The following is a 13,479-nucleotide window of genomic DNA, read 5'->3' as shown; positions in this document are numbered from 1 at the left end:
CACTACAACCCTGCAGTGTAGATGGTGTTATCATCCCCAGTTTGCAGATGGATAACCTGAAGCACAGAAAAATTTAAAAACTTGCTCAAGTTGCGCACAGTTAATTAAGCGGTAGAATTGGAATATAAATGTAAATAATCTAGGTTCTAGAACTCATGTTCTTAGCCACATGGTATATTGCTTTTCAGAATCAAACCAGCTCTTCATGTATGTATTGGCACCATGTTTTCTCTTGGTCTTTCCTATTTTTTTCCTTAGACTTCCCTTTTATTTTAATAATATATGAAAAAATTCATATAGTCTATCTCTTCTCTTTGGCGTGGGGCCATAATATTTTTTTATTATCAAAATCATCTAAACACTAAGCAAATTTTCTTCTACTAAAACTAGCAGAAAAATATAAGGGCCAAATAATTGAAACACAAACGGTATGCCGGATAGAGTTCATTTCCCTCTGTTTACCCTAACTTGTGCAACGTGAAGGTCTAAGTAATTTAAATTTAATGTTTTTAAGGATTTACTATACCCTTTTGTCTTTTAAACACTGTTTCTGTTCTCATATTCTGTCTTCGATTAAAAAAAAAAAAAAAACAAGGAACCTATTTAAAAGGTTAGAGAGTTATAAGATGTTGTGTGACATCTGCACAAAATTTATAAGTGAAGCAAAACTATAGAGGATATATCAAAAGTATAAAATGTCACCAATAATTCCTTAAGCAATCCTTGCCATAGACATAAATATGCTTTATATGATTCTTTTAGGGGCAAACATAAATCATGTAATAATGACCTCTGCTATATTAGAATTTTACTTACCTCAGAATTTAAGGTTACTATTTTCAGGACATCGTAAATAAGAACATATAAACCTGAGTTGCAAACAATGCCCAGGGGCACTCATATTAGATACCAGTAGTTTAGCAGCTCTGTGAAGTGTAGCAGCATATGCCGCAAAACTACTTGTCTTAAAAAGTAGTATTTGGTATATATGCTCATTCAGAATTTAAGACAAAAAATATTGCTGTTTTTTTAAAACTCAGCCTCCATTTTAAAATTTGTGATATTATGCTGAACTTCAGGTCAGTATGTATTACTTCTAGAGTTACTGGGCTCAGTACTCAAGAATTTAATTTATTAAGAAACTGATACAATATGTAGAAATAAAACATTAATATAGAACTTTTTTCTGCTCTCATACCTGAATACAATGAATACAAACAGAGTCAGTTCTTGGTTTTTTTAAAGAAAAAAAAAAAAGGTTTAAATTCAATTATTTACTCTTTTTCCCTTACAGATCGCAGATTTTGGTTTATCAAAATGGCGTACGATGTCCCTCTCACAATCACGAACTAGTAAATCTTCACCAGAAGGAGGGACAATTATCTATATGCCACCTGAGAACTATGAACCTGGACAAAAATCAAGGGCCAGTGTCAAGCATGATATATATAGGTATAATATATTACTTTGGCTTGTCTAAAAACAATATTAATCAGAATTTTGAAGCTGAATTTTAAAGTGTGATTTTTAGTCTATGTCTCATAAGTGTGATAAAAATAGAGGCCACAGTGGTTAATATTTTTCAAATTAAATTTTTTTCAGTGATGTAAAAGTAGCTGAAAGGAAGGCATCTTTAAAGTGTATCTTGTCCTGTCAATTTATAATATAGTACTAAAAGGTTTTTTTCTTATTTGACATGGAGGGAGGAGGGAGGGAAACTGTGGTTAACAGTTAACACTACCAAGGAGACAGTACTTAGACCAGAAAAAAAAAAAGTCAATAGACTAGAGCTACATGAGGCCATCTTTTTTTTATTGCTTTTTATTTTGTGTGAATAATAGAATTGTGTAGAGGTCATTAAAGAATCATCCCATTATCCTTGTCTAGAACTTCAAATTTTTATTACAGTAATTTGCTAATTTTTCAAATTGGATTAATTCCCTTTTAAAACAAAACTGTATGTAAATAGTCATCATCTTGGTTGTCTATGGTGATTCTTTATATAGCATTTCACTACCTTATCACTTGCAAAAATGATATCTCCACAGTCAACTTTTTTTTTTTTTTTTTTTTTTAAAGATTTTATTTATTTATTTATTCATGAAAGACTGAGAGACAGAGAGAGAGAGAGCGCCAGAGACAAAGGCAGAGGGAGAAGCAGGCTCCATGCACCGGGAGCCCGATGTGGGACTCGATCCCGGGTCTCCAGGATCGCGCCCTGGGCCAAAGGCAGGCGCCAAACCGCTGCGCCACCCAGGGATCCCCCACAGTCAACTTTTAAAATCAGTGCTGTTTTAGTTTATTATGCATCGTCAGTTTATAATGTCTTGTATGTAATATTTTTATCTTAAACAGCTATGCAGTGATCACATGGGAAGTCTTATCCAGAAAACAGCCTTTTGAAGGTAAGTGTACTTTCATATCCTCATTCTAGATGACTTCATGTTGGTAGGCCGCATCCAGTACTATATAAATAAAGCCTATCTTATTTCAAATTTGCCTACCATTCACTTTTTGGAAAACACGCTATGAAAACAATTTATCAATTCTGAATCCACTGTATATTGAAAATTATACTGAATTAAGGGTCAGAAATACGTAGAGTCTAGTACTTGTTCTGACGGTACTTACCTCTGTGATCAAGCCACTAAATCTCTTGGGTCTTCATTGTTTTATTTGCAAAATGAAAATTTTGAACTTTTATTTTTAAGATTCATTCAGGCTCTAAAACTCTTAATTAGAAAATTTAGTTAGTGCTTCTTCCATAACAGCCAGCAAACATTGAAGAAGAATTTTTAAGTTTTCTGATAACATTGTCCATTTCTTTATTTTGAGGATTATATGGGTCAGCTTGCTGTGTAACAACCTTATAATCTTAGTAGCTTACAAAATAAATATATATTTCTCATTCACAGTAGGTGTGAGTGGCCACTCTTGGCTATGCGAGGTTCCACTCATTTCTACTAAGGTCTTTTCTATTCATAGCCCATTGACCAAATCAGAAATATGACCAAGCTTAAAATTAATTAGGTGAGGTGAGGCTAGAGAGAGAGAGAGAGAGAGAGAGAGATCTCTCTTAAAATCTTAGGGGCAATACATTACTCCTAAGATTTTAAGTTTCCCTCATTTTCATTTGGTTGACTTTAGAATATATTTAAGTAATATATTGAATCATAATATATTTCTAATGAATGAAATATATTTGTTTTGACAGAAGTCACCAATCCTTTGCAGATCATGTATAGTGTATCACAAGGACATCGACCAAACACTAATGAAGAAAGTTTGCCACTTGATATACCTCATCGAGCACTTATGATCTCTCTAATAGAAAGTGGATGGGCACAAAATCCAGATGAAAGACCATCTTTCTTAAGTGAGTATACAGTTTTATTCAGGACCTTTTGAATTAAAAAAAAATAGTGAATATACTATGAATAAGATATTTCTTGAAAAATTACACAAGTTAGATGGCAAGCTTAAAGTTCCTTTTTTTAAAAATTCAGTTGCTGTTTTTATTTTATGAGATGAGATTGGAGAGATAAGGAGAGCCAGGATAGCCATCATAAAAAGATTAGAAATTTATTCCAACTACAATGGATCATTGTTAAAGTGTGTTTTATATGGAAGTGACATGACCTAATTTAAGTTTTGGAGAGATCACTCTTGTTGGTATGTGGAAAATTGACTTAAGGGCAGGAGTGGAAGCAGAGACCAGGTAAGAGACTTTCACAATTTACTAACTAAGGTGGTAATCCTAGATAGAAAAATTAGATAGAATTAAGATTTATTTCAGAGGTAAAACGGATCATCATCTAAATGTAAACCTAGGTGAAAGTTTTTATGACCTTATGTTAAGCAAAGAGCTCTTATGTATGACATCAGAAATAAGATCCATGAAAAAAATAGAATTGGGCATTAAAAAAAAACTGAAAATTTTTGTACTTCAAAAGATGATATTAAGAAAAAGTGAAAAGATGAGACGCCTGGGTGGCTCAGGGTGTGATTCCGGGGTCCCGGGATCGAGTCCCACATCAGGATCCACGCAGAGAGCCTCCTTTTCCCTCTGCCTATGTCTCTGCCTCTCTCTGCGTCTCTCGTGAATAAACAAATAAAATCTTTAAAAAAGAAAAAAGTGAAAAGATAAGCCACAGACTGGGAATCCTCTTTCTAACTGAAAAAGCAGTGAAATATATTTTTCATTCAAAATCTGTGTCCAGCGCACATCAGTACTATGTTTAAAAACTGAAAAGTTGCTTGTAAATGGATTCAAGTTTTATTTATTTCCCAGAGCTACGTGGGAGGGTTTATATCTCCTTTGCCCCAGTGCCACTTCCAGATACTCCTTTTCTTTTCCATTCTCTAAAAATCCTAGCTCCTTTGCAAAACCATACGGTTAGGCAGGACCTCTCTACAGACTTCCTGGTTTTTCCCTGTTGTCCTTTAAAGACTTTTGGCTGCCTGATTCACCCTGCATTGATCAGCACTGCTGAATACTTACAGGAGCCTTCTGCACGTGGCAGAGCTCTCTCTCTGTTCCTCTCCTCTCTCTGGTACTGCCCTGTGCACTCTGTCTGCTTTGGTCTACCCAGACTCTCAGCCCCATCTCTTCAATCAAGTTTCCACTCAAGTGAGAAGTGAAGCCTCGCCTCACTTCCCTCTTAAGCTGCAGCTAGAAACTCTCTCAGCACAGAAAGCTTGTGAAATCATAAGGCTCACCTGATTTGTGTCCTGTCTCTCAGTGATCGCTGTCCTTTGTTGCCTGGTATCTAGGATCTTGAAACCCATTGTGTCATGTTGTTTTGTTTTTTTTTAGCTTTTTTAATTGTTTTAGGCAGAGTGGCAGATAAAACCCTGTTGCTCCATCTTGGCCAGAAGTGGGAGTTATTTATTGGTTTTCTCTTTAAAGTAATGGTCAGGGCAGTGGCTCAGTGGGTTAAGTGTTATAAGCATCTGCCTTCGGCTCAGGTCACGATCCTGGGGTCCTGGAATCAGGTCATGATCCCCGGGTCCTGGGATCAAGCCCAGCATGTCGGGCTCCCTGCTCAGTGAGGAGTCTGCTTCTCCTCCTTCCCCTCCTCTTCCTCATGCATGTTCTCTTTCTCTCAAATAAACTCTTTAAAATCTACTGATTGCCAAAACTGAACACTAAACACTACTTAAAAATTCTGTAATGCTTGGGCAGCCCCGGTGACTCAGCGGTTTAGCGCTGCCTTCAGCCCAGGGCGTGATCCTGGAGACCCGGGATCGGGTCCCACGTCGGGTTCCCAGCATGGAGCCTGCTTCTCCCTCTGCCTGTGTCTCTGCCCCTCTCTCTCTCTCTGTGCCTCTCATGAATACATAAATAAAATCTTAAAAAAAAAATTCTGTGATGCTTCTCAAACACATCTACTACTCCATTCTCACAGATCAGCTGTTCTAAAGGTGTGGTACAAGGACCCCTGGGGTTGTTGGTTTCTGAGACTTTGAGAAGAAGTCACAAAATCAGAACTGTTTTCAAAATAATAAATATTGGGACGCCTGGGTGGCTAGCGGTTGAGCGTCTGCCTTCGGCTCAGGGTGTGATCCTGGGGTCCTGGGATCGAGTTCTGTCCCCATTGGGCTCCCCTCGAGGAGCCTGCTTCTCCCTCTGTCTGTGCCTCTTCTCTCTCTCTCTGCATCTCTCATGAATAAAGAAATAAAATCTTTAAAAATAATAATAATAAATACCAAGATTATGTTTTTAAATTCTCTCTCATGAGTACATAGTGGATTTTTCCAGAGGCTAGAGGTATGATGGTTTTATTGCTCCAACAAATAATAGAATGTGTTCTCATATACTCTGATGTTTTAAATTTTTCTCAGTTTTAATTTGTAACATAGTAAATATCAATAGATATGACCCACATATACCAAAGCTATTTGGGCTAGTCAATAATTTTGAAGACTCCCGAGACCTAAAAGTTTGAGAATTGCTTCCTTCTATCTGTTGATCATCTTGTACTATTGTAGGAGACACGTAAGGCCTATTCTTTATGTTCCCAAAGTGACGGTGAAATTCTATTTCAGTCCCCAAGAAGGAAAGTATAGGAAGAACATTTCCAGCTTCTACATGACCCTCAGCACCCTTCCACAGAATTACTTCATTTATTAATTTTGGAAAAAAACTGAGCATGCTTATCTGGTCCCTTCTCAGTTTTTTTCCTTCTTTTAGAAGTCAGCCTGTCTAAAGGATGCCTGCATTTACTGCTCCCCCATGTGGAAGTAGATGAGGCTTGTGGCTGAGTAAAGCTGTGAACTCTTTCCAAGCCCATTGGCTACAGATCTAAAGGTAAATCCTCCCAATTATCTTTCCCAGTAATAAAGATTGATACTTTGATCATCATCATTATTCTAGGTCTTTTCTCGATGGATTCTGAGCTTAGAAGGAAAAGACAGGGGTAATATCTTAGCCTCCCTCCTTAAACCTCCTGCACCCCATCCCATGCTCCATCTTTGAGCTGATCACCTCTTCTCACACGACATTGAGAAATTAAAAACCATGAGAGAGTACCACTACCTCATAGTTCCACTACCGCATCTACCATCTTAGTTGTGCTTGTATCCATCTTTCCTGCCTTCTCTCTTTTACAGGGAAGCGAGATCTCTTTCACTTTTTATGGGAAAGAAGTGTCCATATACTTACATAAATGTAAATGTATCACTTGTGCTCTGGGTACCATCCCCAAACCGTCTCCAGCTTCTGTTCCTTTATATTCTTGCTCTACTCCCTGCAGTGCCCATCCCAGCCTGTCTGCTGGATCATTCAGCTGTCATACATATTCCTTTACTATCTCCTATCTTTACAGGAAAAAAAAATCTCGACTCCATCATATGTCAGGTAACCACCTCATTTTTGGGCTCCCATTCAAATCTAAACACCTTGTAGGAATTGTCCACCGTTGTCGTCTCTGCTTCTTTCCCTCTCATTCAGTTTTTAACAAACTTAACATCAGTCTTCTGTTTGCGTATCTCACTAAAGCTACATTGTTGGCATTACCAAAGATGGCAATGTTAGAAAATTCTGCTCATCTTTCTTGGCTTCTCAGAAGATTAGACATGACTGTTCCCTCCGTGAAACTGAGCCCTTTACTATCTATGTACTACCTATACTCACGACCTAGGTAATCCACTCCAGACTATGGCTTTATATACCATCCATATGTTAGCGATCCTCAGTTTTATATCTGGAGCCATGGTCTCTGCTTTCAGCAATAATTTTATATATTATTATAGTAGTCGTAATTATGCTTTTTTCTATTTGTTGGCTATTATGAATAATGCTACTATGGCTATGGCTGTTTATATGCAAGTCTTTGTGTGAACATACACTTTCATTTCTCTTAGATTGCTACCTATGAGTTGAAGTGCTGGGTTGTGTGGCAAATTTATCTTTGATTTTTAAGAACTCTCAGATATTTTCCAAAATGGCTCATCATATCTTACATTCCCATTTTCAAATGGGTTGTCCTATTATTGTTATATATTCTACGTAGAAGTCCTTTAGCAGATACGTGATATGTAAAAAATGTTATCCCAGTCTGGGGCTTATCTTCATTTTTCTTAACAGCTTTTTGAAATGCAAAGGTTTTCAATTTTTTTGAAGTACATTTATCAAAATTCTTTTTGGATCCTGTTCTTAGTATCATATCTAAAAATTATTTGCCTAACCCAAGGTCATGAAGAATTTCTCCTATGTTTACATTTAAGCGCATGATCCATTTCAAGTTAATTCTATGTACGGTGTGAGGTAAGAGTCTAAATTTGTCTTTTTTCATGTGGATATCCAGCTGTCCTAGCACCATTTGTTGAAAAGATGATCCCGTTCCTATTGAATTGCCTCAGCAACTTTGTCAAAAAGCAATTGACCATAACTATAAGGGTTTATTTTTAGATTCTCAGGTGTATTTCAGGATATGTATTTCTATCTATATGCATATAATAAAGGCTCTTAAGAGGGTTGAATATCATCATTTTGGGGAAAAATTGACGTAGAGCCTTATCAGTGAAATATTAGCATTTACATTTTTGCAATTTAATGATTAGAGCAATCTGAACGCATATAATTTTTTTTTCCTTATTTAGAATGTTTAATACAACTTGAACCAGTTCTCAGGACATTTGAAGAGATAACTTTTCTTGAAGCTGTTATTCAACTAAAGAAAACAAAGGTAAATTACTAAATAAAATAGTGGAAATTGAACTTAAAACAATTCTATATTATTCATGGAGATTTTCAGCTTGTTTAATTTAGTTTTCTTCTATATGCTTTTCACAAATATCAGCTCTACAGTATTAGGGTGATAGAGCTTAACAGAGACTATGAATACTGTTTTCTCTCACCAAAAAGCTTTTCCATGTCTTTGAAATGGCCACTTCCTGATTTCAAAGGCATTTCCAGAACTCCCATATATCAAATGTAAGTTTAAAATGTGTAATGAATGCCAGTTATGTATAGTGAATGCCCTAAATCACTAAGGCTTTTTAACCTATAGTTCTTTTTTTTTTTTTAACCTATATTTCTTAAGCTAAAGTTTCAGTATATATGGAGTAATAGAAGTCTGGGTTCTTACACTTCTTTTTAACCAAAGTTTTTGGGTTTTTAAAGATTTATTGCCAAGTTAAGCTATAGAGTTGTATTAATAATTGAGGCCAAATGTGTATTCTTTTAATGCTTTATTTTATTTTGTTCTGTTTTCCCATTCAGACACTCCATGTTACAGAAATCAAAGACAGTTGATACGAATTACTTAGAACAATTGTCTTATTTACTCATTCTGGCTTTTGTAGATCATAACAATTGAAGGGACCTATTACTGCACAATTTTCTTAATACTGTCAAAATTTGTTTAAAAAGCAACTACGGCCCTTTAGGGACAAAGTAAGCATAGTTGAGCACTTGCTGAGTGTCATTAAATTGCATCTGAGATATAATAAAAATAATCAATTATTAACCAAAGTCTTGAGTTGTGAATTAAGCATAGTCTATAATTTATGTATTATTAAATGACATTGATTGCCTCTCGTGGTTTGCTGAACCTTTTGCCAAAACCGTTAGTTTGAAAGGGAAATACATGAAGAAAACAACTACCTTTAGCAAAACTAAAAATTGATGATGGTAGTATTAGTGCCTGTTTTCTGAGAAACTAAAGAAGAACTGTGTTTTAATTATTTTGATAACTTTTAACTGGACCTCCCTGCTTCTGAGTAGGTACAGTCTTTTCTAGAACATTGCAGCCTCTCTACTTCTTAGTAGCTACAAACTTCTGTAATTTTTTTTTTTTTTTTGCTTTATCTGTTCAGTTCTCTTTTCTCTCCTTACAACTGTCTCTTCTTCTGCCAAGCAAATGTGAATAGAAGAATTTGTTCATAAAATGGAAGAGAACTATTCCAGTTTTTTTTTTTTTGTTCCCCAAACAACTGAACAACTGAAACATTAGGATCTATATTTAACAACTGGTAATTTTTAGAAGAAATTTAGGCTTTTTAAATAAAATCAAGTTTCTGAAAACCAGGATGCCTGTTGGCTCATTCAGGTAAATGTCTTCCTTGGGCCCAGGTTGTGATCTCTAAATTGTGGGATTGAGTGTTGTGGGATTGAGCGGGGCTCTCTGCTCAGCGGGAGCCTGCTTCTCTTTTCCTTCTGTTTTTACCCACCCCCCCACTTGTGCGCGCGCGCGCACGCGCGCGCGCGCTCTCTCTCTCTCTCTCTCTCTAATAAATAAAGTCTTAGAAAGAGGGGGAGCGGCAGTGAGGGAGGGAAGGGGAGAGGGAGGGAGAAATTTCTGAAAATTACCACCACCAGTTACAGTGATATGGTTTTTTTCTTTTTTTTTTTGAGGTTCCTACATTTTTTTCAATTCTTTGAACCATGTCCCATAATTCGTGTTTTTACAGACAGCATTTCCTACATCTTAAGTAGTAAAAACTGAACCAAAAGAAGTTTTTCCTTAATATTCTATTTCATTTCTTTCTTGGGGTTGACTTACTCGTTCATAAATAATTTGAATTATCATAACATCAGTTATGAAAAATGATGTTGCTAACTCAAGGATATTGCATTATCAGAAAATGTTTCAATAAATATAAAAGCACAGAAAAACCTTCTATAACAGAGTTATATCCAAAGAATAATTCAATAGGTTCATGTAAAAATATATTTAACAGGGATGCCTGGGTGGCTCAGTGGTTGAGCATCCGCCTTGGGCCCAGGGTGTGACCCCGGGGTCCTGGCATCGAGTCCTGCATCGGGCTCCCTGCATGGAGCCTGCTTCTCCCTCTGCCTGTGTCTCTGCCTCTCTCTGTGTATCTCATGAATAAATAAATAAAATCTTTTTAAAAGAATGTATTTAATAAATCTTCATTGGACTGCTTCGTACAAAGTACTATGCTGGGTAGATTATATATACAGATGAATAGTATTTTTTTCCTCCTAAAATACCTTACTCATGTAATGAAGCAAACAGTCATAAGTATGAATAATGGAGGCCTGAATGTAGCGCCCACCAATTTCTAAAGTTCTAAAGTTACGTTGACATTATGTTGGTTTAGAGAAGAAAAGCACACTGACAGGTTTGTTTTTTAAATCACTCACTAGTGATGGCAGCTAATCCAACTGGCGTATAGAGACAGGGTAAATCACTAAATGATTTTAATACAAAAGTGTAGCATATAAATAAATCATCTGCCTAATAGCTAGCATTTACTGAATGATTGCTAAGTAATCTTAGAACTTTTTTGTTTATAATTCTCCCTGAAGTAATCCTGCAAAATAGGTATTCTTATTTCTAGTTTGCAAATGAGTAAACTGAGAGTAAGTCTCATGCCTAAAATCCAACAGTTAGGTATCCTGGGATTCTAAACCAACCTGATTGGCTACATGGTCCCCATAGTTCCATTAGGATACCCTGTATCCTTTACTTACTCCATCCCTCAGTTTCTTATCTATTCCATTAGGATACCCTGTATCCTTTATTTACTCCATCCCTCAGTTTCTTATCTATACTGTGCTATAACTTGCCAGCACAGTACCTAAAATAGAGTAAATGCTTCATAATTTTGATAGACACATATACTTACACAAATGAAATTTATTAAGTACTTAGCTTGTATCAGATACTATATATTCATTATCTCACTTAATCTCTAAAACAGTCCAGCATGTTTAAAGATAAATTTGCTCAAGGTAACCAACTAATGAGAAATGGGATTCAAAGTCTGTTTCTCAAAAGTTACTACTCCTATACTGTTTCTACCTTTACATTATATATTATAGCCTCAAATGATTTAACTTTACTTTCCACTGATTTTTTTATAAGCATATAAAGTATGTTAAGTAGATTGTACTTTACTCATATAATTTCCTAATCCCTTCCAACTAAAGAACTTGTATGCATTCATTCCAGTTACAGAGTGCTTTGAGCACTCTTCACTTATGTGACAAGAAGGAAATGGAGTCTTCTCTGAACATACCTGTTACTCATGGACCACAGGAGGTAAAAAAAAAAAAAAAAAAAAAAAAAAGTTGATAAACTCAAAATGTGAGAAGAATACGAAAACTCATTTAGTCTTAATTCCTTCTTCCTGTATATGTGGGAAGCTAAAGCCAGGAAGAGATTTTAGGATTCATTAGGTAGCCCATGGTAATCTCCATTCCCAAATCCAGCACTCCTATTTCTCACGCCACTGTTTATCTCATTGAGTCATACATAGTCCTTGCTTCTTTGTTTGCCATTGTCATTATTTCATATAACGAATGGTGTTCCAGTGTGGTCCACAGGCAAATCATTGATTACATTTTTACCATTATGTTTATGCCGCCTTACATAGATGTAAACTAGCTATAATACAACTTTGTCCTTACCTCTTACAGTGATTAATGAAGGGAAAAATGCCATTTGCATGGCTAGCTACAAGGAGAGATTTCCTTAGTAGCACTCATTCGTATTTCAAATTAATAATTTCTCCCAAGAATATATAAGACTTGTTATTTTACATGTATGTTTCTTTAATTTTGTAAGGTGTAAGTTGTAACCGTTTTTTATTCTTTTTTTATAATAAACCAAAAGCAAGAACTATTTAGAAACTCTGTAACTTTGAAAATGATTTTCTATTCACCTGAATCATTTATCTTCTATTTACTTTAGGAATCGTGTGGATCCTCTCAGCCCCATGAAAATAGTGTTTCTACTGGAGCCTCGGAATCCCTGTCAGCTCCTCAAGATAATAATTTTTTATCTAGTACGTAAATTTTTCAATCAGTATTACTTGCAAGTTTTCTTTTTCTTTTTTTTCCATATTAAGCAGTTATGTTTGCATGGAACATGTCTTTGATCTGTAGTCATAACTCATTTTTTAGAAGTGTCAGAATCTAAAGATGAGAAAATAATAGTGGGATGTTCTAAAAATACATTAAAATATTGAAGACATTGTCTTAGGCTCTGTGAAAAGATATATAAAAATATACCTTTTAAGATAAGAGAAATGTTTCTAAGTAACCATGGTATGAGATAGACAGCGACGATAGAGACTATAAGAGCTATGGATGTAGAGCTGTGGTAATACACTGGAAAAGTGATATTTTTTACAAAGTATTTCACAACAACTTTGTGAGGGAGATATTCCTCATTTTACAGATTTTTAAGATCAAGACTTCCTGGATCACATAGTTAGTAGCTGGCAAATCCAAGACTTGAAGCCAGGTCTTTTGATAAATATTTTCATGTCACTCCACCATGTTGTCATCCTGAAGAAATTGTTTCTGACAGAAGGTTGGACCTATAGTTATAAAGATGGGCATTCCAGGCAAAAGGAACAACATAGAGCCACAGATGCAAGTGAGTAGTTGGATTTAGCTGGTAAAGAGGATGAATGAAAGGAGGTAAAAGATCAATAGGTGGAGTCCTATCATCCTAAGTTCTAACACTAGGCTGAGCTATTTGGGCTTTTTCATGTGGGTAGGGAGCAACTATTGCAAATATTTGAGCAAGGGTGTGACATGATAAATGTTGTTTTGCTTTATAGAAAGATTCATCCTAGCTGGAATATGTAGACTATTTTGGAAGGAAAAAGAGAATGGAGGTGGGGAAGCCAATTAGTAGACTGTTGGTCTGTTACTGTAGTACACAGGAGAGATTCTGAGCCCTGATTCAGAGTACAAGAAGGGAGAAAGGATGAAAGAGATGTTATAGAGGACACACTGAAGGACTTCATAGCCTTCTACTTGTAGGAAGGAAGAGAAAAAAAAAAAAAGCTGAACAAGTTGTCAAGCCTGGCGACTGGGAGAATATTGGTGCTGTTAACAAAAATAGGTGATGAAAGAGGTTTTAGAGTTAAATAATCAAGTTTTTAATTTTTTTTGCCAAATCTGAGGTTCTTAGCGCATATAAGGTTGATGTCCAGTGGACTTTTGAAAACGTCAGGCTAAGGCTCAATGAAGATAGAGCATTTAATTACGTAGAT

General features: G+C 35.8%; 1 protein-coding gene across 2 annotated transcripts in view; it reads left to right on the top strand.

The window, feature by feature from the left end:
* RIPK2 (receptor interacting serine/threonine kinase 2) overlaps positions 1 to 13,479 on the top strand; it is a 29,131-nt gene that overhangs the window by 13,685 nt on the left and 1,967 nt on the right. For both annotated transcript variants that reach the window (XM_077876319.1, XM_077876320.1), the window contains 6 exons: positions 1,295 to 1,452; positions 2,356 to 2,405; positions 3,215 to 3,376; positions 8,104 to 8,189; positions 11,424 to 11,513; positions 12,165 to 12,258. In XM_077876319.1, coding sequence (XP_077732445.1) covers positions 1,295 to 1,452; positions 2,356 to 2,405; positions 3,215 to 3,376; positions 8,104 to 8,189; positions 11,424 to 11,513; positions 12,165 to 12,258 — 640 coding nt within the window. The remainder of the gene's footprint in view (positions 1 to 1,294; positions 1,453 to 2,355; positions 2,406 to 3,214; positions 3,377 to 8,103; positions 8,190 to 11,423; positions 11,514 to 12,164; positions 12,259 to 13,479) is intronic.

This window comes from Canis aureus, chromosome 28 (genome assembly GCF_053574225.1).
Source record: "Canis aureus isolate CA01 chromosome 28, VMU_Caureus_v.1.0, whole genome shotgun sequence".
Lineage (NCBI taxonomy): Eukaryota > Metazoa > Chordata > Mammalia > Carnivora > Canidae > Canis > Canis aureus.
This window is presented reverse-complemented; position numbering and strand designations above follow the sequence as displayed.